The sequence below is a fragment of the Arachis ipaensis genome, chromosome B5 (genome assembly GCF_059453495.1).
Source record: "Arachis ipaensis isolate K30076 ecotype BB chromosome B5, ASM5945349v1, whole genome shotgun sequence".
In the NCBI taxonomy this organism is placed as follows: domain Eukaryota; kingdom Viridiplantae; phylum Streptophyta; class Magnoliopsida; order Fabales; family Fabaceae; genus Arachis; species Arachis ipaensis.
Genome location: NC_142440.1, coordinates 159,503,924 through 159,530,361, shown reverse-complemented (window position 1 = coordinate 159,530,361; position 26,438 = coordinate 159,503,924). Strand labels below are relative to the sequence as shown.

The 26,438-nt window shown below is 28.6% G+C and overlaps 3 protein-coding genes across 6 annotated transcripts; all 3 read right to left on the bottom strand.

The window, feature by feature from the left end:
* Positions 1-3,591: 3,591 nt before the first annotated feature.
* Positions 3,592-4,798, bottom strand: LOC110262700 (abscisic stress-ripening protein 3). Its single transcript, XM_021103357.2, has 2 exons — positions 4,567-4,798; positions 3,592-4,139 (listed from the first exon to the last, which is right to left on the bottom strand). Exons 1-2 carry the CDS (start codon positions 4,726-4,728, stop codon positions 3,957-3,959), a joined length of 345 nt encoding a protein of 114 aa, XP_020959016.1. The 5' UTR covers positions 4,729-4,798; the 3' UTR covers positions 3,592-3,956.
* Positions 4,799-6,041: 1,243 nt separating this feature from the next.
* LOC107644939 (disease resistance protein Roq1) lies at positions 6,042-14,249 on the bottom strand. Its single transcript, XM_088486387.1, has 5 exons — positions 14,176-14,249; positions 9,597-10,322; positions 7,807-8,938; positions 7,429-7,698; positions 6,042-7,340 (listed from the first exon to the last, which is right to left on the bottom strand). Exons 2-5 carry the CDS (start codon positions 10,100-10,102, stop codon positions 6,090-6,092), a joined length of 3,159 nt encoding a protein of 1,052 aa, XP_088342513.1. The 5' UTR covers positions 10,103-10,322; positions 14,176-14,249; the 3' UTR covers positions 6,042-6,089.
* A 7,236-nt stretch (positions 14,250-21,485) lies between these two features.
* LOC107644938 (tubby-like F-box protein 8) lies at positions 21,486-25,865 on the bottom strand. 4 transcript variants are annotated; one of them, XM_016348904.3, is made up of 7 exons: positions 25,730-25,789; positions 25,586-25,642; positions 25,467-25,509; positions 24,171-24,634; positions 23,800-23,887; positions 22,781-22,913; positions 21,486-22,639 (listed from the first exon to the last, which is right to left on the bottom strand). In XM_016348904.3, the coding sequence occupies exons 4-7, from the start codon at positions 24,516-24,518 to the stop codon at positions 21,928-21,930; spliced, it is 1,281 nt and encodes a 426-aa protein (XP_016204390.1). In that variant the 5' UTR covers positions 24,519-24,634; positions 25,467-25,509; positions 25,586-25,642; positions 25,730-25,789; the 3' UTR covers positions 21,486-21,927. The 4 variants fall into 4 exon arrangements, with proteins under 4 accessions (XP_016204390.1, XP_088342511.1, XP_016204394.1 ...); XM_088486385.1 differs by lacking the exon at positions 25,467-25,509 and having other exon boundaries at positions 25,730-25,829; XM_016348908.3 differs by lacking the exons at positions 25,467-25,509; positions 25,586-25,642 and having other exon boundaries at positions 25,730-25,865.
* Between the last annotated feature and the right edge of the window lie 573 nt (positions 25,866-26,438).

Below are 26,438 nucleotides of genomic sequence, written 5' to 3'. Positions count from 1 at the left end.
AGTATCAGCTGAATTTCATGTGTTTCCTTTGCTAATCCTGCTTCTGTTTCCTTCTTTTATTGATTTTATTGTTATTGTTCATGTCTTCAAATAAAACTCTTAACGAGAAGGGTATATTATATATCAGATTTTGAAAATTGCCTCTGCGTCAATATAGTTCTAGCAGAATGATATGAATTTTCGACAAGTTTCACCTAAATTTGATGGATATTTTCTTTTTATTTTATTTCTGTATTTTTGCTTTTAAAAGACTTTAAATTTAAATTTAGAGTAATGCCATATATCCAAATCTTTTCATGAATTATGTCCAATCAAGTTAAATAATAAGACTTGGAATTATAAGCTATAACTGATTTTTGTTAGGTTAGACTAATTTGATTGATCTTGTTTAACAAAAAGATTTGGATGTATAGTATTATTTTTAAATTTATTCGTGTTTTTAATTCTTTCTTTTTTAGGTAATTGTGCAACTTTAGGTGTAATAAATATATAATTAAATCACACATAAATTTTTATACACAAAAACATTAGTAATACTCTCACGTACATGAAATAGGAACTGTTTCTCACAATAATAATAATAATAATAATAATAATAATAATAATAATAATAATTTAATTTGTATTTTTATTTTTTAATATTTTTTTCTTCTAAGATCTTAAAAAAAAATGAAAAAGCTAATTGTTATGATCATTTAAATAATATGCCTGCTATCTACCTACCACTCATTCAAAATTACATTTTTTTTTCATTATATTTACATGAATTTGCATTATAAAAAGGTCACTCCTTTGATAATACAACTCATTCCCAAAAAATCTTAATTAGATAGATAAACATTATATTTTTACACATTTAATTAAACAAAAATCAATCTATTTAAAAAAAACCTGCAACCTATTGGAAGTTATTTTTTATAATAAAAATATACGTTTTAGAATAAAATTAATGATGTCATATTATATTTTTATACTTCAATTAATATTTTTATATTATATAATATTATTTTTATTTAAAATTAATTTATTTTAAATAAATATAATATAATATTGTTAAATTTAATTTTTAAAATATTTGTTAAATATGATATATAAATTTATATATATTTATCTTGATCAATTCTCAGTTTAACTCAATTTATTTAGAATTATTTTTAGATTGGATTAAAATAAACAGTAACCTTTTAATGTCAAATCCAAAATATACTTAAACTCAACTTAACCAACTCATAAACACCCTTACATCAAATGCATGAATTCTCATTAACAAAAGAATATATTTTTGGCATTTTCTGGATTGTTACATCTTTTTTACTTTTTAAAAAATAAAATGTGTATAAAATACTTTGTAAATGAAATTATACCTTATTTATTTGTTTACATAAAGTTCATTAAGGAGAAAGAAAAAGAGATAATCTAATGCATTTGTATTTGTAAAACAAATGTTTCGTTTTCTTTTTCAATTACTTATGTTCCCAAATTCTAATGGCTAATGGGAAACTTCTGTTTTCAAATTGAAATGATAAAACTTTGTAACATTTTCAATTCAATTTAAGATTTTGGCAATTGGGTCAGAATCTTTTATATAAAAAAAGGTATTTTTTCCGTTTTGTTTTAATATTAACAGAAACATGACAAAGATCTTGAATCTACCTTTGAGAGCGTGCAAAGTTTATATATAGTCCTTCTGCAAAACGAGGAAGGTTGCAAGTTAGACCGTAAATCAAGAAAACCAAATATAACTGAAAGAAGATAACTGAAATTATAACATACAAAACAAGAAGAAAGTGCACAGAAGATTGCTATCAGACAAAAGAAGAAGAAAGAGAGGAAGAATAATGACCTTTCAGCTTGCCTTTCTTGAGATAGATCTCATGAATGTAATACAGATTAGCGAACTTTAAATTTCAACCTACAAACGGTTAATACCGCTGATTAAAAAAGGCGCGGAAATTGGAACTTATGTATATATCAAAAACAAATATATATCAAAAACAAATATATATAATGACATATTTTTTTAAGGTGGGTAGAATGTAACAACTCTAGTTTTTGAAAATCAAATAATTAGTTATTTGTGATTTATTTTATTTGTTGATAATTTTATTTTAAGTAAATTATTTTACTAAACGTAATTAAATGGAGTTTCATCATAATTGAAGTTTAAATTAATTAGAATCCTTATATAATCTTTATTAGATATTTAGTATAATTGAAATTATAATTTTGATAAATGAAAAATAAGAAGAAATTGTATAATTTAATTTAAATAAATTCTATTTTAAATGAATTACGTTATTAATTTAAACTTCTAGAAATTATTTTATTAGAAGTGATTCGATTGATATTTATAAATACCTTAAGTCAATTATTATTTTTGTACAATTATTATTATTAGTTATTTTATAAATTGAAATTAAAGTTTCGGTGATAGAAAAATAATGAAAAGTTATATTATTTAATTTGATTAACTAATATTGAGTTTAAACTATATTTTATAAAAATATGATTAATATGTTTATTTTATATTTTAAATTAGAAATAATTGATTGAATTTAACAATGTGATGATAAATAATATTCTTAAATATTTTTAATAGAGTATATTTGATTTTAAAATTACTCTACCCTCCAATTTTATCAAAATATTTATTCATATCTATTCAGGTTATTTTATAAAATCCCTAATTTCTAACCCTAATTCCCAAATTGAATTATTCCAATAAATTGAACACATACAAATTGAAACTCTAGTCAAGTTTTAAAATGAACACTGCATTGAAGCTAAGTTTCATAACTAACTTTCCATTTATAACCAACCAAACAGTCCTCCATCTACGAATAGGTTTAAGATATAGATCAGATCAAATTAAGAACATGCATTATTGGCCTTTATCAATTATATTGCATGTGCCCTCATGTGTATGTAATGCATATGTTACTGTTAGATTGAGGCATTGTGATTCATATGATCTTGAATGCACATGAAGAATAGTAGGTTTCAGTTATTTTCAATAAGAATTTGTCGTTACTACATGCCTTATACAATTTAAATAGATATTTAGTTAAGAAAATAAGTGAATTAATCACTAAATCAACTTAAATTAATTTTTATAATCTGTATTTATATATTTTATTTGTAATTTTAATTTTAAATTAAGAGACATAAATCTATGTACTTTTTTTTTTTTAATTTTAGCCATCATTTTCAAATTTGTTATCATGAATTTGATTAATTTTAGAAAAAACAATCATGTTTTATACCAAAAATGAAGAATAATTTAAATTCAGTCTATTTCTGTAGGGGCAAAAACTTAAATTTAGTTAATTTAGTCTTAGTGTAAGGAAAACTGAATATTTAATTTTCAAACTTTTGATAGTGAACATTTTGATTATATGCGCTGGTGGTGACAGTAGTTTTAATAATGGATCCTTTGCAAATAAATAAAGCTAACACAATTATTTAGGTGTCCTATCCATCTTAATATCGAAAGGTTAATAATTAATCAGGAGTCTTCAACTCTTCATTCATAATTGCCTTGCAGAAAATGATCAAAAAAATAAATTATTAATCTAATCAAAAGACTCAAACTATACTTTACAATATTATTATTTTATTAATATATTCAACATAGCACACATTATTACATTAAATTATTATATATACAAATATATATCAAGCAATTAATTAACACCAAATAATTAAACACACTCCAAACTCAATGATTGAGAACCCCTAGCCGATATATAGTGCATAGTGAATAATTGGAAGATATATAGAAATACACATAAATATACCAAAAGCTTATCAATATATAAGAAACTAAAATAGAAGGCTAGGGTGTGGTGATGATAATAATGCTTAGGAGTTTGGTTATTGTTGTAATTATCATGTATATATGATAAACTACTAAACTCAACCTCTTTTATTAACGATAAAAATATTCTTAAAACATTTTAAAACAAATGGTGGTGCTTCTTTCCATGAGCTTCTTCGTCTTCCTTCTTTGCTTCTTTTTTCTCATGGTGTTCATGAAAAGCATAACCACCAGCTCCGACGGCAGCGACCGCGGCAACCTCCTCTTCTATCTTATGCTTGTGAGCATGCTCCGGATCTTTCTCAGCCTTATGTTTCTCATGCTGTCACAAAATCAACAGTTGCATTAAAAAAAATTTAATTAACCTATATACTATTCCACTATATTAATTAACAATAGAGATGTGTGGGGATGTTAGTAAAAAAAGGAACAAAGTTAAGAAAAAAAAATTATTGGTGTCCATGATTGAGGATCAGATCTTGTGTAATATATATAATACACACCTCATTATTTTTTTTTTCTTTATATTATGCAATTAACTAATAAGATAATTAATCATTCAATTAGTTGAACAATACATATAAATAAACTTACTAGTTAAATATTAATGTTTGTTCTCCAAGAATTAAACTGAACAAATTAAAGAAGAGTAGACAAAAATGATCTGAAGTACAAATTAAAAGAATAATTCAAATTAGGAGTATAATTAATTAATATTGATGATGAAATTAAGAGAAATAAATAGTTACCAAGGCATAGGCACCAGCAGCAGCAGCACCAAGCTCGCCAAGGTGCTCATGGTGCTTGTGTTGTTTCTCCTCCTTCTTATAGTCAACTACCTCTTCAAAAGTAGTGTTATCCTCATCCTTCTTATGGTGGAAGAGGTGGTGGTGGTGCTTCTCCTCAGACATGATCTAAAAGCTTAATATGAATTAAAGAAGTGATGAGTTTATGGAGTGATGTGAGAATTGTGAAGGGAATAGATACCTATTTATAATACATGATATATTATTATTGGTTGGTTAACATAACCAACGTGTTAATGGTTGTTTGGTTTGGTTGCTTTGCAGCTTTCTTGGTAGGCCATACATTTTTTCATAGTAAAATTTTGGGTCCAAAAGATATCATCTTTTAATCTCTAATGATTTCTTCAAATTCATTGAATGTTATAACTCTAAAGTCTAATAATAAACCAGCCTAAACCAATAGTATTTGCACAAATCAAAATGTAATAATCTCTTGTTCATCAATTTAGTCAATGGCTACTCATATAATTAAAAAAAGTCTCCCAATAAGACTGGCTAGATATAACCTATGATTTATGGGATAACAAATGGAGTTAGCAGCAATATAGAGTGAGAAGCGCGGTTAATCATGATTTGTCCCTAACGTTTAAATCATCCTATTTGTATCATTAACGTTTATAAAAGTGATTCAATGTTATCCTACTATCAATTATACTAACAAATCAGATTATATTTTTCAATTATTCTATGTATTCATTATCAATTAGGTCTCACTTACATGTGTTCGATTTTAATATTATACGCACTGTTTGTGTTTAGATTCAATCCCTAGAAAAGTGAATTATGTAAATGTTGTAGGAATTAGTTTCAACATTTGATAAGCTATTTTTCGGAGTAGATCATTATTCTAACTTTAAGAAGAGATTTTTAAAACTCAAACTAAAGCGTTCATGATGTGTAATTGACGGCAGGATAACATTGAATCACTTTTACAAACGTTAGGGATACAAATAGGACGATTTAAACGTTAGGAATACAAATAGGATTTACCCCAAACGTTAGGGACAAAAACGATACTTTACTCAATTTTAAAAAAGTAAACCTTTATTTTGATTTAATTGTTGTATGTTATTAGTTATACATTTTTTTTAAAAGAAAAATTTGGGTAACAGTACTTTTATTAAAATTTGACTAGTATTTAATCAATAAAAAAATGAATAATTTTACACTATTAAATATAATTTCATACCATTAAAAATACTAATAATAACTAATTAATAATTACAAATCAAAAAATCTACTAGCTCCCTAACACTATTTTATTTTTTAAATAAACCTTTGATTATATATATTATATTATCTAGACAGGATAATTCTATAATTAAAAATTAATTACTAAATCAATTATTATAATATATTAGTTTTATACTAATATTTTCATAACAACTAATGCTTATTTTTATACGGATGAAGAGTACTTGGTATATAAATGTATTTTATAACAAGAATTAGATGTGGTGCCATATTCAGAGAGGGGCCATACGCCGCATGAACCATAACATATTTGGTAAGCTAACTTTAATCAAATTACGATCAACACCGGTAGCATTATCATCATCCCCAGGATCACGCATAATCATATCTCTTGGTGACTCAAGGGCATCACTTTCACACGTGTCACCGTTTGAATATCGAATATCCTCCATGCAACAATATTCCCTGTCAAAAAGAAGGCTGCTCCGTTTCATAACTGCTCCCACCGCCGTGCTCTTCCCCTCCCCCTCCGTACACGGCCTGTGAAAATACATCTCGCCAACAATCTGCACCAGATTCCATCCATTCTCCGATTCCGACTCCGATCTGAAAACATATCGCTCGCCGTGGCCTTGAAGTGTGCCGAGAATTACATTCACCAGTAATGGCTGTCTCGTTCTTGTCTCAGAGATTACGTAAACACTCGACGAAGAGAACATGTAACTGCGATTCACCAACACAAGAACCCTAAACTCTAGAACAGAGCCAAAGGCGTCAATGTCCGTTGTTTCAGTCGTAAACAACGCGCTGATTACCCCCGGGAGTTTTCTCCGGTACCAGAAGCTCACACTCGATGCACCCTCAGATCTGGCGCCGCGTTCTTCTTCCGGCGAAACATGGCGGCGCCAAGGGTGATATAATCGGATGAGATTCAAATCACTGGAGACTGTGCAATAAGCTTCCCAAATTGGAACCAGAGGACGAGGACCGCGGTGAATCATGAACTCTGACGATATCTGTTGCTGGAATCCGTGTACCACGGAATTCAATCGAAATCCTCTTTGATTCGGAAAAATAACGACCTCGAGTTTAGGTAACAAGCGAATGCAGCCTTGAAGAGTTTTCAGATCTGTGCAGTTCCTGAGATACAAGCGCTCCAGGCTAACAAGATTGAACATGGTGAGTGGTAAATCATCTATGGCGGTGCTGTCTAAGTAAATTACTCGAATGTTTTCCATAGTTGCTACAATTTCTGGGAAGCACACAAGGCTTGTGCAGCCACTGAGGTCCAGAGTCTCAAGAGATGGAAGATTGATTTCGTCTACGAGAGTGCGGAGCTTGGTGCATCGTTGAACACTCAGCAAAATCAATTTCTCCAGAAATCCAACTGAGCTGTGGACTTTAACTAAATTGGAGCAGTTATCAAGACACAGTGCTCCTAGATTTGGGACTCCTGAAAGGTCAGGTACTTCTGTCAAGAATTCACACTCTCCAAAATCCATGAAACTCAAGGAATTGAAATTCTGCATAGGAAAATATGAAGATATAGTTGAGAATTGTTAAATGAATAAGCATATTTGATTGAGTAAAATAGTAGGAAATGATGCATGCCTTGAGTGGATTGTCCAGTTTGAGAGAACTGTTGCTCAAATTGAGTATGAAGAGTTTAGTGGGATGAAAATCAGAGGGTAATGATGGTGATGGATATCCATCCCACTCCAACACTCTTAAACTGTTTGGCAGATGATCAGGACCAACTGAAAAATGTACATCCCAGAATATGAGAACTTTGAGATTCCTCATTTTCTTGAATGCTTTTCCATTCCAATTCACTCTACGCTTGCTTGAGTGCAAAATTATGACTTCAACTCTATCACTTCCCTGTATCATAATCATTGCAAACACCAAACATATATTTATATATATGTCAAATTTTACATGTGAGGTTGTAGAAATTTACAAGCTGAATACATAAATATAACAACATACCATGTCATTTTCTAGAACATGAACAATGTCCTCATCATTCCATAGTCTAGAACGTTTGCCAGGCTTAGAAGTTGATTCCCTTCTAACAATTTCTCTACCCATATCTTGAATCAAATCATGCATTCTCACACAATTATTATTCTTGTCAATCTTCATCAAAGATCTGTCAATCAAAACGTCAATACCATCTTCAGGGTGGAAACCACGGACATGTAGCATTTGCTTCACATATGATATCTTTTCCTTGTTGAAGAAACAAGCTATATCAAGAAAAATACTCTTCTCATCTTCATGTAATCCATCATAACTTACCTCGAGCACTTCTTGAATCTTCTTAATGGGAATTTTTTTGTACTTATCTAATGCAGAGCTCCATTGATCTATGCTCTTGTTATACAAGTTAGAGCCTATTACTTCCAAAGCCAAAGGAACACCACCAGCATAAGAAAGAACACGGTTTGAAATATCTTCATACCCTGACTTAACTTTGTTGCTTCTAAAGGCCTTCCAACAGAACAATTCAAGAGCTTCTTTTTTGTTTAACTCTTTGACCTCATAAATCTTGTTTGGATTCATCCCATATTGTGCTTCTAACAAATGTTTGTCCCTAGAAGTGATAATTATCCGACTACCTGAACCGAACCAATCATCGCCTCCGGCAATAGCCCTTAACTGGGTTAAGTCATCAACATCATCAAGAATCAAAAGAATCTTCTTTTGTTGAAGCCTCCTTTTTATCATTGGAATCCCTCTGTTGACATCTCTTATTCTTATATTACTCTCATCAAGAACTTCAGAAAGAAGTGTCTCTTGGAGTTGTGCAAGACCATGATTCTTGTTGATTGCATTTTCTCTAACATCAGCAAGAAAACACAAACCATCAAATTGATCAGCAACAGAGTTATACAGAGCTCTTGCAAGTGTTGTTTTACCTATTCCCCCACTTCCACAAATCCCAACTATGTGTACTCCATCTTCAGCATTATTAGACCCAAGTTGTAGCAGAGACTTCACTTCTAGCACTGGTGATTCCAGGCCAACCGGGTTGTCAGCAACATGTAAGGGAGTGTAATTCAGCTTTTTGGAGATGTCACTAACAATGTTTTCAATAAACTTGTATTCCTGTTGAGACCTACATTTATACAAGTTCATATCAAGCCATGTTATGAAAACAAAGCATTATTATATATTATTTCACATACTTTTCTACTAAAATTAAATAATCAATTATTAAAATAATCCATGAGCATTACTAATGGTATAAAATCACTCGTCCCAAAAGTTTAAACTAATAGGAGAAGACAATATTAATGGTTATATCTCTTAACATTTTTGTTCAAGCAAAAATTTCTTTTGAATTTGCTTGATTTTTTTGCATAGGCTTTTATGTTATGAAATCACTCATTCTAAAAACTTAAACTAATAGAAAAATATAATATTTAATAGTTATATCTTTAAGAACTACATCATCAGTAAATATTATCATTTTTATCTAACACTTGGCCAACAATAATTTGCAACCATATTTACAAAAGTTTTGCACATAAAAAATATATAGTGTCTACTTATATTTATTAGAATTTGTATACATGAACCAATACTGTTTGCATCCATATTTTTCAAAATTTACCTATAAATTGGTAAAATTTATTTGTTAAAAACAATACTAATCAACTGGCGGAAAATACTAAAAATTATTTGACGCAAGAGTTTCTCTATTATATAACATGATTATAAAAGCATAGATATAATTTAAAGGAGAGTGTGACATGAGGCATGTAGATTATTACCCTGGTTTGAAATGTGAACCGGACAAATTAGCTGCTTCACGTAGAGCATTCCTCCATTTTTGTACCTTGCCATTGTCATCATTCTGGAACCGTTCTTCATGTTTTGCTAATGCCTCCGCATAGCTACCTTTCTGATGGCGAACATCTGATGGATCCACATCATAAAAGATTGGCCAAACCAATCTTCCTTCAAGTTTCAACAGCTCAAGAATCTTTGCAAGCTCGTCCAAACAGAAAGCAGATGATGCATAGTTCTTAGAGAACACAACGATGGCGATCCTAGATTCTTGAATAGCCTTCACAAGTGCTGGAGTAATTTCTTCCCCCTTTTGAAGCTCCTCATCATCAATGAAGGTGTGGATCCCCTTTTGATCCAGTGCATGGTAGAGATTACTGGTGAAACCGTTTCTAGTATCTTCTCCTCTGAAACTGAGGAAAACGTCGTAGATCCAATTCCATGTGAAGGAAGAAGAAGATGACGATGATGATGGTTCCACCATTATCATATAATTTGTGAGCTTATTAGTATATTTAATTAGTTCCTAAATAAATAACAATAATATAATATATAATCAAAGAGGGTTATGGATAGAGTGAATGGGGAAGACTTTGACTAATCAAAGTAAACGCCAGAGATGAGAGGAAGGTATATATGAAAACATACAGAAATTTCTTATGTGAACCAGTATCTTTAATTCAGTACTTATTAATCTATTTTTATGTTATCTTTCTATTTTATTTTATCTTTACTTTTATTTTTAATAAATAATATTCTATATAGATTTAGTTTTACCTTCATAATTTAATTAATCAACAACTAATAAATTTTTTTTATTTTTTTTTTCTTTTTTCTATTCTTTCACAATTTTACAATTTTATTAGAACTGGATTATTTTATATAAAATTAATAGCTAAGAGTTTATAAATATCTAAATTTTTACTTTTAAAATTTATAAATGTTGATCTTATTTTTAAATTTAAAATGTGAAGTTTATCATAAAACTAAACAAAAATTAAGTTAAATTTTTTATTTATATTTAAATTTTAATAAATTTATTTATTACTGGTAAAAATTACAAGAACAGATAATAGTAAATTTTATAAATATTTTATTTTTTTTAGATGATAAATTTAATTAATTTTCATTCGGGATATATATAGATAAGGATTTAGATTCTCTAAAGTTTGAATTTTATTTTAAAGAGTAAAGTGTGATCTCTCACCATTTATTTTATAGGTGGGACCAAAAATAAATATGAGAAAAAAACTATTCAAGGATAGAAGATTATACTTTATCCTCTAAAGTACAAATTTAAAATTTAGAGGATACAAATTCTATAGATAATAATGAATTAAACAGCCTTAGCAGTTACGTTTAATAAGAGCCTAGTTTTAAAGTCATCGTTGAACTCTTGAAGCTCATGAAAACCTTTTCATCCCATGTGCTTATAAACAGAACCAAACCAAGTTTTCCACGTCATCAAGAATGGCAAGTCATCCCCGTCATCAAGAATCAAAAGAATCTTCTTTTGTTGAAGTTTTTTTTTAAGAAAATTATTTGAATAAAATAACTATATGTAAACATAACAATAAAAAATTATTAGAAGATTTAAAATATTTGATTGAACTATCTAATATAATATGTGTTTATATTTTTAAGAGTAAAGTATTGTTTTTGTCCCCAATGTTTGGAGTAAATTCTATTTGTGTCTCTAACGTTTAAATCGTCCTATTTGTATAAAAGTGATTCAATGTTATCCTGCCGTCAGTTACACATTATGAGCGCTTTAGTTTGAGTTTTAAAAATCTCTTCTTGAAGTTAGAATACAAATGTCTCGGATAGAATCGATGATCTACCCCGAAAAATAGCTCATCAAATGTTGAAACTAATTACTACAACATTTACATAATTCACTTTTCTAAGAACATAATTGAATCTAAACATAAATAGTGGGTATAATATTAAAATCGACCACATCCAAGTGAGATCTAATTGAGAGTGAATACATCAAAGTGAGAATAATTGAAAAATATAATCTAATTTGTTAGTATAATTGATAGTAGGATAACATTGAATCACTTTTATAAACGTTAAGGATACAAATAGGACGATTTAAACGTTAGGGACACAAATATAACTTATCCTAAACGTTGGGGACAAAAATGATACTTTACTCTATTTTTAATATCACTTTTACATAAAAATAATTTTGTAACAAAAATGGTATTTTTTAAAAATAATAAAATAAAAAATGTTTTATTTCTTTTTTTATTTAAAATTGCATTATCTTTTTTATATGAATGGATGAAAACCAGATTGTTTATTCTTATAACCTCAATGAAATGCTCCAACTTTTTTGGCTAGTTAGTGTTCCACGACTAGTAAAGTGTTAGTAGATTTATTATATTTACACACGTGTATATCTTTTTATATATATTTTTATGATATAAAATATTTTTTTTTTATTTTCTCTCATTTTTTATAAATTATTTTTAAATAAATATACTCAATATTTCTCATTTACACACATTCTTTTTGGTCTTTATACTCATTCCTTCCGTTATTTGAGGAGTGCTACACATACAAGTCATTTGGTTTACAAGTTATACAAGTTGGGAGAAACTTAACAAAAAGTACGCTGATCCATATACGATTTCCATGGCGTGCTTCGCATTCCTCCTTCTCCTCCTCCTCTTCCTTCTTCTTCTCCTTCTTCTTCTCCTTCTCTTCTTCTTCTTCCTCCATGAAAACGAGTTTCTTGTCAAATTTGATCTCCTTCGTGCGTTCTCTCTTTGCCTTTTCATTCATTATTTTATCTGCGTTTATCACTGGTATTCTTGCTTCGTTTTTTTTTTCGATTTTCATGGTTTCTGAAATCAAGCTTTGAAATCATTTTGAAGATAATGGAACTTCAGAAATACACCCAAACGATTACAGAAATACACCCAAACAATTACAGAAATACACCCAAAGGATTACAGAAATACACTCAAAGGATTACGAAAATACACCCAAAGGATTTAAGAAATACACCCAAAATTCGTTGAAGTATACATTATGCATAATTCATAACTCTTTCTCTTTCTCCTCCTCATCTTCATCTTCTGCTACTTCTTCTTCTTCAAAAATGATTTCAGAGCTTGATGTCAAAAAACAATGGAAATCGAGAATCACGAAAAAAGAAAACAGAGAGAAAAGCACGTAATGAAGAAGGAGAAAGAGAAGGCAAGAAACGAAAGAAAAAAAGAAGAAGAAGAGGAAGACGAAGAAGAATGTGCAGCAAGAAGAAGAAGAAGGTGTAGAAGATGAGGAGGAAGAAGATGAAAAACGTGCAGTCAAGAAGAACGAGGAGAAACATGACGATGAAGATGAAATACTTCAAAAACGAAGAAGAAGAAGAAGAATGAGAAGAGGCACGGAAAAAGAAGAAGAAGGAGAAAAAAAAGAGGAGGCATAGAGAAAAAAAATGACTTGTATGACTTATATGGGAAAACGCTTGTATGTGGAGAATTTCTCTTTTTTCGGATACACCTAATCATTCTATTCTAAGCTACCTCCGGATAGGTTTATGGTTATGTTAATTACTATTTTATAAATATGTTAAATATATATTAAAATATAAAATATACATAATATATATATATATATATATATACTAAAATTAGTTATTAAAATAAAATATATATTAAAATATAAAATATTCATAAATAATAAATAAAACTATAAATATATATATTTATTAATTTTAATATGTAAATAATATTTTTATACATAATTATATTTATGATAGTATACATTTAGTATTTATTTATAAATAAGGAAAATATACTTATTTTGAACTTTGGAGAATGTTTTTATTTGAAAAAACATTTAAAAAATTATTTTTTAAAATAAATAAAAACACTTTATTTACATAAATTTATTTTTTATTTTTTCAGAATTTAATCAATCTTGTCAACTTGATGTTGGGATCAAACTTAGCTCCATCTACAGTGCAAGACTTGGTATAATAGCAATTATATTTGCTTTGTTAGAAGTAGAGGTAAAAAAAGGCCGTAAGTATTAGGGACTTGCAGTTTGGTCTGTGTTTAGTTTAGTCTTGTCTGTTATAAAATAGATACATCACACATGCTTAAACTCTTATAAAAATTTTATTATGTTAATAGGTTAGGTTTAAGTTCACTAATTAGTTTATTTGGCCTGTTAGGCCTACCTGAACTTGTTAATATATAATTATATATATAAATAAATTTTTTATTATTAATAAAATTATAAAATATTTTAAATTTATTATATTTAATTATAAATAGTTTTGTATATTTTAAATATTTTAAAGCTTAAAATTTTTTATAAATATTAAATATAATATATTACATATAAATATGTTTATTAAAAATAATTTTTTTAAATAATATTTTTATTTTTGTAAAAAGAATTATCAGGTTTCAAGCTAAATAACAAGTTAGATTTAATATTTTAAAAAAAGTTTATAACATGCTGCAGGCCGATTAACTACATAACAGAACAGACCTATTAAGAATAAAGCCTAACCTATTTCTACCCCTGGTTAAAAGGTACACCGAATTTAAATTTTAACTATAATTAAGAAATTGATATATGAAACTCATAATTAATAAAAAAAAAAAAAAAGTGCGTGTAAGGGTATAACTTAAAAAAAAAAAAAAAAAAAAAAAAACTTAGCTTCATCTGAACTGTCTTCATGAAAAAGCAACACGTGATTTTAAGTAGGAGATGAGTCAGATGACAGGACTACATGCCATAAATTGGCTTAGCTTTTTTTTTTTGGTGACTTAAATTGGCTTAGCTAAGGTCAACTTTAATTAACATTATAGAATTTGAATCTTTAAAAATGAATTTTAATTTTCTTTAGAATATAAAATTATTTTTTATTATTATATCAATAAAATTTGTTTCCATGTTATGAATCCAGAGACAATAAATCTTTCACTTAGGATACCCATTTTTATCTCATATATATTTAGTCTTTTCAATGTACACCACATATTTTTTTATTAACCCTTAAACTTTATTATTTACCATGCCTATGATTACCCCACGTGACATGCTAAATTATATTCTGAATAAAGTAGAAATAAGTTACTTTAGTTTGACTTAAACAATGTGACTACCTAATAATTCAGAAATCAGAAATTAAAATTAGGTGAGCAAATTAAACTTAACTCATAACCTTTTTCTAGCTCTGACGAAAAGCTTGACTTGACTAAAAACAAAGTAAGAAACTCAGGTTAGGTAACATTTTTTATGAAAGCAATATCGAATATTTTTTCCCATCATGTTACTTAGATTTATCACTAATTATTAATTATTCCACAACTAAAGCCGCCAATTTCGTTAAAAGGCTTAGTTTGTGCTATTTGCTAATTGCTACTCAAAATTTTCGTATATGAAACAAGTTACCAAACAATGTGTCAAGAATGGTAAGTCGTAAGTGTATTTTTTTTGGATGCTTCTATAAGACGCAGAAAGCGTCTTTTTTAAAAATATTTTTTAATAATTAAAATTTAACATATACAATCACTTAAATGATATTATTTTTATTAAAATTATGTCAAGATAAATTAATTTGACCGAAAAATAGTGAATTAAATTTTGAATCTGTCTAAATTAATATTATTTTTTATAAAAAATAACTACAATATCCTTATTATATAAAATGACTAAAATACTCTTATTATATATATTAATTTTGATAATTTTAAATTCTAACCATTTTTTTTCAATAGGGTTAGAATTTAAAGTTTTCAAAATATATATATATATGATAGGAATATTTTAGTTGTGTTTTATAATAGGAATATTATAGTAATTTTTTATAAAAAAATATTAATTTATACCAGTTTAAAAATTTAATTTATTAATTTTTTTGCTAAACTAATTTGTCCAGTCTAATTTTAATAAAAATAATACAATTTAATTGATTATATGTATTAATTTTAATTTTTAAAAAATATCTTTAAAAAAAAACGTTTTTGATATCTTTATTTAAGTCGTCCTTTTTTATTTTAATCAAAAAAGTGTTTGTTAAATTTGTGCTTACGAGAATCATTCCATATATATAAACCATCGTATTCATTTCTCATTTCATTATTCAAGTTTAGACATGTACATGTATAATTAACTAATCATTTTTTTAATAATTAACCGAAAGGCACTTGTGATGCGTAAGAAGTATTTTAATTATTAGTAAGTAATAATTAACCATAATATATAAATAAATATAAGAACACTAAAGAGTAAAGACAATTCACCAATTAAATTAATCTCTAGTGGTTAACTTCAATTGTTTAAAAACAACATGGAGCATTATTATATGCACAACATCGTAACTTGATAACGGTTATTTATATATTAATAGATTATCGGTTCTGCTACGTTACCAACAGCATATCTGCCAACTCTTATTTATAATTGTGTTTCATGAAAGTGTGTTCGTAAATGTGTCTAATAAAAATATTCTTTTTATAGTTGTGTTTAATAGAAGTGTCTTTATATATATATTTTTTGGATATGTCTCTTTATATATGTATTTAAAATATATTAATTATTAGAGACTTCCACAAACACACTTCTATGAAACACAATTATAAATAAGAGTCGACAAAAATTGACAGATAATATGTTAGTACCCTATATTTTTCCATAGATTATATACTAATTCTAACACCCCACCCCCCACCAAGTAAAAGCAAAGTCATTATTAAATAACAGGCAACACACGTCATTAATTAGTTTATGCAAAATATTCAATTTCTAATGGGTTATATATTCTCTTTAAAACATTGGTGTGTGTTTGTTGGTTACTTTTAAGTTATAGAGTAACTATATATAGTTTACGTGGCACCAACGAAGTAGTGGCAAAGAAAGGATAAGGTAATTTAAAGGTGAGAAAGGGAAGTGAATAATCAACGTTTTCCACTGTTACACGCTATGTACTTTCAATGTTTTCAACGCACCAAAAGCAATAAGCATGTTCGCCCAAGCACAATCACCAAATTAAATATCTATCTTTTTTTTTTATGGAACTTATATAAAGACTTTAAGGTAATTTAAGTTAATAAAATAAATATAGATTAAAATTATTTAAATATTTTAAATAAAAATTAGTTATACATCTGTCTTAAATAAATTTATATAAATAAAATCAGATAAATTTAAGTTATATAAATACATATAAATCGAATTAAATTAATTCAATTTATCAATAAAGTAAAGTATTTAAATAAATCGAATTAGACCAATTTAATTTATTAAAATAAGTAAACGATTATATTTGAGCTAAATTTTTTAATAAATTTAATCAGTACCATTTGATTTATTATTATAAAAAATATATGATAAATCGAATTAGTTCATTTATTGGAGTAAAAATAATTAATTTTAACTTATTATTTTAAAAATTATTTTAAAATATAAATATAATTAAATAATTATATAAAATTATTTATACTTTTAGTATATTAAATTAAATTTTATATCATTTTATATTTTAATAACAATTTTATTAAATATTATTTTTGCGGTTTATGCTCATAAAAAATTTGATCGTATTAGATGTATATTAAAATTAATCATTAATATATAATATGTATTTATAGATAAATTAAGGTGTTTTTCGCGCTTCACACGGACTATTTTATAAATCTATTCTATTGTTTGGTTTCTTAATCTATGAAAAAATTAAATGATTTTATAAATGAATATATAGTGACTGATTTTAATAAACACAAATATATAGTAACCGATGTTAATGTGATGATAGTATTTTCATAAAGATGTATCGTTATTGTAATTGAGTATGAGAAGACTATGTCATTCGAGTTATAACTCATTGACAATAAAAATAGTTGACTTAATTAGCAAGAGTTAATTAATGATATAAATATAATAATAAAAAATAAATTTTATTTAATTAATAAAGAGTACAATTTTTTAAATATTTTTACTTAATAACGAGTACTTAGTAAAAAAAAACATTTAAGAATGAACCCTAAATAATTAATAAAAACAATATTTTACACAAAATAATTGAAAATATAAATTTACTATGCCTTATACCCAATATATATACACACCCCCACCCCAATATTATAATAAAATAGAGAAAGAGAAAGAGAAAGAGAAAAGAGAGAGAGAAAGAAGAGATAGAAAGAAAGAGAATGGAGAGAAGGAACTACAACAACAACAACTACTGCTACTGGTGGTGGAAGAGGTTGTTCTCATCCTGTGTTCTCTCCGCAAGGCTGATTCCACCACCACAACCACCACCACCACCATGGAAGCATAGGGATACATTATTTTCTGACTTTAGTATCCTATTATTATTAGCATCATGAAATTAAAGCTTAAGTCTCCATGAGCAATGAGATTAAGAGAGAGTCCAAATTAAAAAGCTTATGTAATCATTCATCAGATCAAGAGGCGGCAGCATCAGCAACAAGAAGCATATATATATTATATGTATCTCTCTGGAAATTCAAAGTACCAAATAGTGCTCACTTCTCGTAAGTCTGTCAGGGGTTATAACCCCATATGCTTTCTTTTTTTATTATTATTTATATATACATCATCATATTATTGTATTATTGCCCAAGTACACATGTATCAGTAATTAAATATTATTATATAAAATGGTCCAGCAAACCTAGCTTTATATATATGTTTTTTTATTAATTTAATTAATGTTTATACTATGTTTTTTTTTTTTTCATTTTTTTATAAATATTATGGTCCGGATTAGAGCTATATATGAGTATCTGTGTGCTTGTATTTTTATGCTTTATCAAAATCTGGGCCTAATTTTTTTTTTTTTTTTTTTGTGTAGAATTTCAAGTATTTGATGATGAATTTATAAGATTTTAAGAATAATCTTCTTTAATTTGACTAAATAATATATATTTTTTTTGCCCCTTAGATAATGGTAGCATATTTGCAACCACCATGCCCTCAAATAATACATGTTCTTTGGTCATAGCTTTGGAAAGAAAAAGAGTGTGATGAGGGGAAAGTATGATAAGGATATTCCATGAATATGCATGATAATGATGACTATAAGTTTGTTAAATGTTAGTTATTGTATAACTGAGATAGTTGTTGGATTTGGTAAGGATGGTTAAAATATATAAAAAAATTTAAAAAATTAAATTCACAGAAATAATTTTACAAAACAACTTCACATTATCCAAACATCTTAAAAGGAAGTTAAAATTAGAGCAATATTGAACTATAATTGGGGTATGGAAGCAAGAGATGAAATGTGGTTTTTGTTTGTATGGAATTTGGAACATGTTGGGTGAAAATCGACATCCTTTTATGGTGTTTGTTACCGAAAGCTATGGTGAGTTCCCATCCATTCATTAAATGTGTCTGTCAAAATAATAATGAAACATTGGTCCCAACTCCACTAACTTGGTGACACATCATTTAACCAGCAATTTATTGTATGGTACTATCTCTCACTGTTATTTTCACCATCACCTTAGTTTTATTCACTTTTTTTTTTTTTTTACAATTAATGAATTCTCCACGTGCCAACAAGGCAAGAACTACTTTAATTTAGAGGATTTTACCAATGTAATTCTGTTTATGGAAAAAAAGAAAAATTGTGAACTATTTACATATGGAAAAGATATAATATATAATATATATTAGTTGATATTAACAACTAAAATTATTAGGATATTGATATTTTTAAAATGATGGAAACTCAGGTGCAGTCCACTTCAGGTGAAGTTGATATTTGAGACCCGTTAGATGATTTGACTAAATTTTCATCTAACAGCTCTCAGATATCAACTTCAAGTGAAGTTGACTTCACCTGAATTTTCACCTTCTAATATATTTAAAAAATTTTCCAACACATTATTAGGTAGTTAGTTGATAATTGGTAAAGATAACTAACTGAACTGCTCTTCAGTATTGTACTTGAAATCACACGGTCGCACACAAAATATTTGGAAAATTACTACTAAAGTTTCATCAGAAAGGACTTTGATTTGAAACTTCTGTTATTTATTTTATAAGATTCTAGCTTGAAGTTTGCTTTTTCCTTGTAGGACCAAATATATATCCCTTTTTAATAATATGAGTAAGGTTATTTATTTATTATTTTCACCGAAAAAGTTAGGTCATCTTTTAATTGTCACATGGTCATAACTGCAACAAAATATTTTCTTGTCTAAAGAACCGCAACAAAAAAAGATATTTATTCTTTTTGTAAACTTTTACATAATTTTATCTATGTATGTGTGATTTTTATCTTTTTTTGTTTTCTTTAGAGAACATTAGTTATAGGCATTCCTTCAATCATGGTATATGTAAGGAGATCAGAAATGTCAGAGAATTATCATAATTTTTTTTTTTATTCAGTTGTTAGTTATTAATGTTTAAAAATATGAGCTAAATTATGTTATTAGATTACTAGATTAAAAGAATTTGATAATTGTTAAAAGTAATGACAAAAATAATAAATTTTAATAATTCTCTAGTATTTTTCATATGTAAACAAAAAAAATAGTCATCTGTATAAAACATATATTTAAATATAAAATATATATTAAAAATAAATTAAATAATACATACATTTATATATAAATATATAATAACTAATTTAATTACTAATTTTTTTAATGTACACATAGACTTTTGACATTCCTTTGATGTATTTAAGAAAATAATTAGTTACAACCCACTTTGATCTATATAATATACACGTGAGATTTTCTTAGATTCAAAACAATTCTTAGAAGTTAAAAAAATGAGTCAAATTATTAGTATTTCGAATAATTTTTTAGTAACAAGCAATGTTAAGTGACTGTTGACATGAATGTTCACATGGCTTGATGCAAGTTTTTTTTTTTTTTTTGTTTCTTTTCTATTGAAACGGGACAAAAACCCCAAAAGCACAAAAAAAAAAAGAAGCTAAATTCAAATTAGATAGGCATAAGCATTAATGCAGTACCAAACTAATATTACAAACTACGAATATGCATCAAGCAATTTACATAGTACATTACAACTTACAAATAAAATATATTATAGAATAAATTTGATGGAAACTAGTATCTACCTACCACTCATTGAAAATTACATGATTTTTTTTCATTATATTTATATGAATTTGCATTATAAAAAGGTCATTCCTTTGATAATACCCCTCAATTTAGGAGTGTTCAAGATCGGTCATATCTTTTTGCGTTTATAATTTTTATCCGATGTCATTTTTGGGTTAGCTTCGGTTATATTTCGGGTGACTTCAATCCGCTCCGATCCAAAATTATTTTTTATAATAAAAATATGTTTTAGAGTAAAATTAATGATGTCATATTATAATTTTATATTTCAATTAATATTTTTTATATCGTATAATATTATTTTATTTTAAAATAATTTATTTTAAAATAAATATGATATAATATTTATTTAATTTAATTTTTAAAATTAAAATTTTATTATTTTAATATAAATTTACAAATTTATATACACTACAAAAATGCACTAAATTGCGGGAGTTTTTTTTAGTTTTGCGAGGTTTTAAAGTGTTCCGCCGGTTTGAAAAACTGAACGAAGTTATAGAGTCATATCACTAGCAAAAAGTGTTCCGCCGGTTTAAAAAACTGACCGAAGTTATAGAATCATATCACTGAACACTTGGTGTGCATGAATTTAAACAACAATAATTAGCACAATCCAAGTAAATCAAATGCACGAATTCTTCAATCTTGACTAATATCACAAATTAGTATCAAAAGGACTAGTTGATTTGTTTCAAACTAGTATCACAAATTTTGATTTTAATACACCTTACCATTAGACTAGTTGATTTTCCAAGAGAATGAATATGAATACACAATATTAAAATTAATTGCCTCGGAAGCAATTCTAGTGCCTCTAAGGTACAATTCTTTATTTAAAGTAATAAAATTACTACTAGACTCAGAAATAAGGATATTTTGGCACTTACATTTGCTGCAATCACATCAATCCAAATATTCTGAAGGCTCCCACATTTCCATTACCTCAATCCTATGATGTCTACACACCTTTTCCCTCATCATGCATATAAGCAACAACTATGTTTCCAGACACCGTTTGTAGCATACTAACATAAGGGTAGTAAAAAGAAAAAAAAAAGGAGAGAAAAAATAAGAAGAAGAAACAAGATACAAGGAAAATATAATTGTACATTGAGCACAGATTGTTCTGTACTTTACACTTTAAACTATGAGGTGTACAGTACTATGAACTTAATGAAGATTGAATCCTATTTTCTTACCATGTATCTCTCTCACACTATTCACATGCCAGTTTTGTGTCAAAGCTAGTCAAGCAGATGGCAAAAGCTTGAAATGCAGAAAGTGGATATCTATAGTCCATGGTGAACATGTCCTTACCAACTTTCCCAAACTGAAGAATAATCTTGTCATGGTCAGAGGATTGTGTCGGCTGCGACGGCGTAGGAGTGCCGGCCGGAGGTTGTGTTGCTGCAATAAGCTGAAAATTCTTGACGGAGGCGACTGTCACCCTTCCCCTAAAGTTGAGGCACCAACACTGAAGCTGTTCGTGCCATCTCGGTGCCTTGTTCTTCAGAACTAGAGGTCTTTCTTTACCCTCTTCCCCTTCGTTACCTAGCCCAATTATGTCGGAGAATCTAGCGCTGCTGAACTCCGATGACCGGTCAATCGATTTTGATGAGAAGGAGATGCTCCGGAAGGAATCCTCGAGGTTACGGGGAATTAGCTCTGCTTGGCCCGGGACACAGCCACCCGGCTCAAGGGATGACATAGGAATTGTGTGCATGGTGCAGTTCATCCTACGTGGACCCCTAGTACCAAGGACATTCAACTCGTAGGTGATCCGAGCAATATTATAGCTGCCACTGGGAACCTTTGGAGAAACTTTTTTTGAATTAAACCTACGGCTTCTGCCCGGTGGCGAAAGCTGGGCAGTGCTACATGGGGGCTGTGTATCATATATTATAAACTTGGTGCCAAGAAAATTTGACCTGAAATGAGGGGAAATTCATATCCTGTAAGTATGGAATGCTAGACTATAAAAAGAGATTGATTTCTACTACATCCATTCTTGGAAGATTCTGAATGGAAGTGTTCTCTATGTAAGAACTTAAGAAGGGAGAATGAAATACCTCAATTTTCCAATATAAGTGCTACTAGATCTTGATATGTTATCTGCATCTGTTGATATAATATACTCCGTGCAAGTTGTCCTTCGGGTACGTTTGGCCGAAAGGAGAAACTTCCCATTTTCAACAAGCAGTGCTGCCAAAACAGTTGAGTTCAAAACTTGTCCCGGAAACAATGAAATCTAAGTCCATAAATGTGCAAAATTCATATTTATATTTTATATGATATTGAAATGAAGTAGTAGCAATGCAGTTGCTAGTTCAAAATGCAGAACTATCTATGGCATTTGAATTGCCGACATAGCAAAGAATTAATTATAAAACGGCAAATTCATTTATTGTTAATTAGGGTAGAACCAGAAAAATGAAGCTTTGCTTCTAATTCCAGATAATCTCAGCAGCACAGAATCAACTCAACCATCACACATTACATCATTTTGAAACAAGCCAACATGTACCGAATCTGCAATCAGACACTATGCTCGTAATAATAAAGTTGAAAAGGATAATACAAAATCCTTGTACTAATGTTAGGAGTGGCATCAACTCTTACCTGTAAGTACTCAGTCCCATAGCAACATAACTAAGCCCAAAAGGAGGCATTAACAAAATAATAGGCCAATGTAAATCGGAGAAAACAATAGAGAGGCAGATCAATTTTACAAACGAAAATTAAATTTGACAAAATATGGGGGAAATGATTAACACTATTACAAAGATATATTTTAGCAGATCCATCCACAGATATATTCATGATCAACCTAATATAATGATCCAATGGAGAATGACGCCACCGAAGATTGCACAACCACCTTGGATTGAACACAAGATTTGGCTCATACATCATGAACAAGATTTCTAGCCCTTAAAATAAGATGGTGCTACAAAACTATTCATTATTTCGTACATTAAAAGGTATAAGCTAAAATATTACATAGATATAAAAATCGAAATCAATCATAAAACATGGTAATCAGATCAGCTCATATATATGTGTGTCAAAATGTAAAAATTGAGCTTACCAGGACTAAGACAAAGGAATAGATGATAAGTCAGATTAGATTTGTCTCTCTTGATGAAACACTGGATGAGTCCATCCCTAGAACCAGGCTGCAAAATAAAAGACAATCAAAAGTCAAAAATGCAAATTTATGTGCTCATGAACAAAATTTATACTTCGGTCGTCCTCAATCATGATGATTTTTTTAAAGCATACCTTATGCTATATACCTAATGTGTAATTTATTATGTACTACTCTCGTACTCCGGTATATATATATATATATATATATATACTTGTAAACAAATAGCAATACAATATACAATTCTTTCATTTTTGCATCCCAATATTCCTTGAATTCAAGTACATGATTACAAAAGGAAAAAGTCTCACCTGCTTCAGGGACACCGGGAAAGTAATCTTCCCACTGAACTCAGGACAGTTAATGACTTCTTTGCACATTTCTCTCCAGGACTTGCACACACCGGCACACGAAACCACATGCTTACGAGCAGGCCATGTACTCTCATCTGCTTCCAATCTTTTAACAACCTCACGGAGAAGCTCAGGCGGAAGACTAGCCCACTGGCTGTTCTGTATTACCGGCAGTTGATCCTGCAACTCATGGACCAAACTATGTGACTTGCCCCTGTGATGGCCGGAAAGCCTTACATCAAAACTCCGTCTTGATAAGCTTCCAAACCCATCCCTCACATCACGAACAATACTCCGGAAGGACATTTGCTATAATACACTTAACAATTGACAATTCAAAACAAGATAAACACCACTCAGCGGATAATGTTCCAATCTAGTTAGAAGATGCAACAACTTGCAAGTCTTGGGAGTGTGAAGCGCTGCAAATCAAGCAAACCTAAGATTAAATACCAGCTTCAATTCTATTTATCAATTGGGGAATCTCAAAAAAGGGAAGCCTCACGTGAACTAAAGGCTAAAGGCAGCACAAATCACTAAATCATACTTTTCTCAGAAACATATTTTCAGCAGTTGAACCTCCTAAATATAATCTCTCATAAAAAGCAATTAAACTCTATCTAAATAGGAATTTAACCACAAAAAGTTTGCACTTTGCATGCATAAAAAATTAACCAAGCTCCCTACCACAAAGAGGAAAAAGAAAAAGTAAAAAACAAAAATAAAAAGGCAAAAGGGCAAAGTAGAGAGTCAGATCAAAAGCATAAAAAGCTACTACATACTTTGTATTAATATATGTGATTGTAACCTATTTCATAGGCATGATTGAGCAGAAGGGAATCTAATTGCCCAATTTCTTTATATACTTTTCTTTTTCCTTCAAAATAGAAAACTATTTGGTTTGGCAAAGAAAGTTTCTCAAGATTCAAGAGACAGGAGCAGGCACACACATTGACATAAAGCTGAAATGAAAATATTAAAAGGTTTAGGTGAGATATTAATAATAACAAACCCCCAATACCGAATTTTAATGATAATTAGGCTCCCTAACCCCTCCACGCTCAAAGATCTATAACACAATTTTTTTTTATTTTATTTAATTAAAATCTGAAATATCCACTACAAGCCTCAGATTATAAGAACTGCAAAGTGCAAACAAAAAAACAGAACCCTAAAAATTGAAAAAATATAAAAAAAATGCAGAAATCAAAATCAAAGAATTATTTAAAAAATAAAATAAAACAAGAGACCTACCTAAATGCTACACCAAATGAAACCCAAATGAGAATTCCAGAAACTAAAACAAAAATGGAAATTTTAGAAGCTTCAAAGAGAACCCAGAAGAAGAAACTTGAGAAAACTGCTACTTATACCACAAAAAATATTCTGGGTCTTGAAGCTCCCAACACAAAGTGGAAGTGGAAGTTCAGCTGCAAAAGACTAAGAAACTTACTGAAAGTAACATTGAAGAAAAGGGAGGAAAATCAGAATAAGAAGAAGAAGAAGAAGAAGCTTACCATTATTTCTAGCAATGGTTTCTCTCTTTCTTTCTCTCTCTTTCCGTGTCCGTGACACAGCCTCTGACCTCAAAAAGACACGCAGAAAACGCATTTATTCAATCCACAACAAAATAATAAAGTTGCTTAATTAATCACTATTATCTATTAACTATTTCTATTAATTACAAAAATTATTTATTTATTTTTTGCTTGTTATCTTAGGAAAATGGAATTAAAACTGATACCAACTTGGACTCAACGTTGCTTACTTTTCCTGTGATGTTACAATTTTGCCCTTATGGTTGACTTTTACATTGTGTTGAGAGGTAAGACTTGAGACTTGCCAGTTGAGACGCGGTGCAGTGAATGACACGTGAGGATCACGTGACTAATATTTCGACATCTAGAAAATATTGTTTATGGCTTGCCAAAAATTAAGGGATGTGCATGGCTTGGACTTAAATCTGACCTGAAATATATACCGAGTCTATTTATTAGATCCGAAATAAAAATTGGGTGAAAATCGGGCTGTTAACATTACATTACCTTTATACCTTTTTATAAGCTAGCATGTGAAAATATCCAAATTTTCAAGACTCCAATTATTATTTGACATGGTAAAATTCACTTAGAAAAATATAACAAGAACCAACTCTTGTCTGAAATTAAAGCATAACCATAATCAATACTAATATTGTCTAATAATATCAAATATTTAAATCAATAT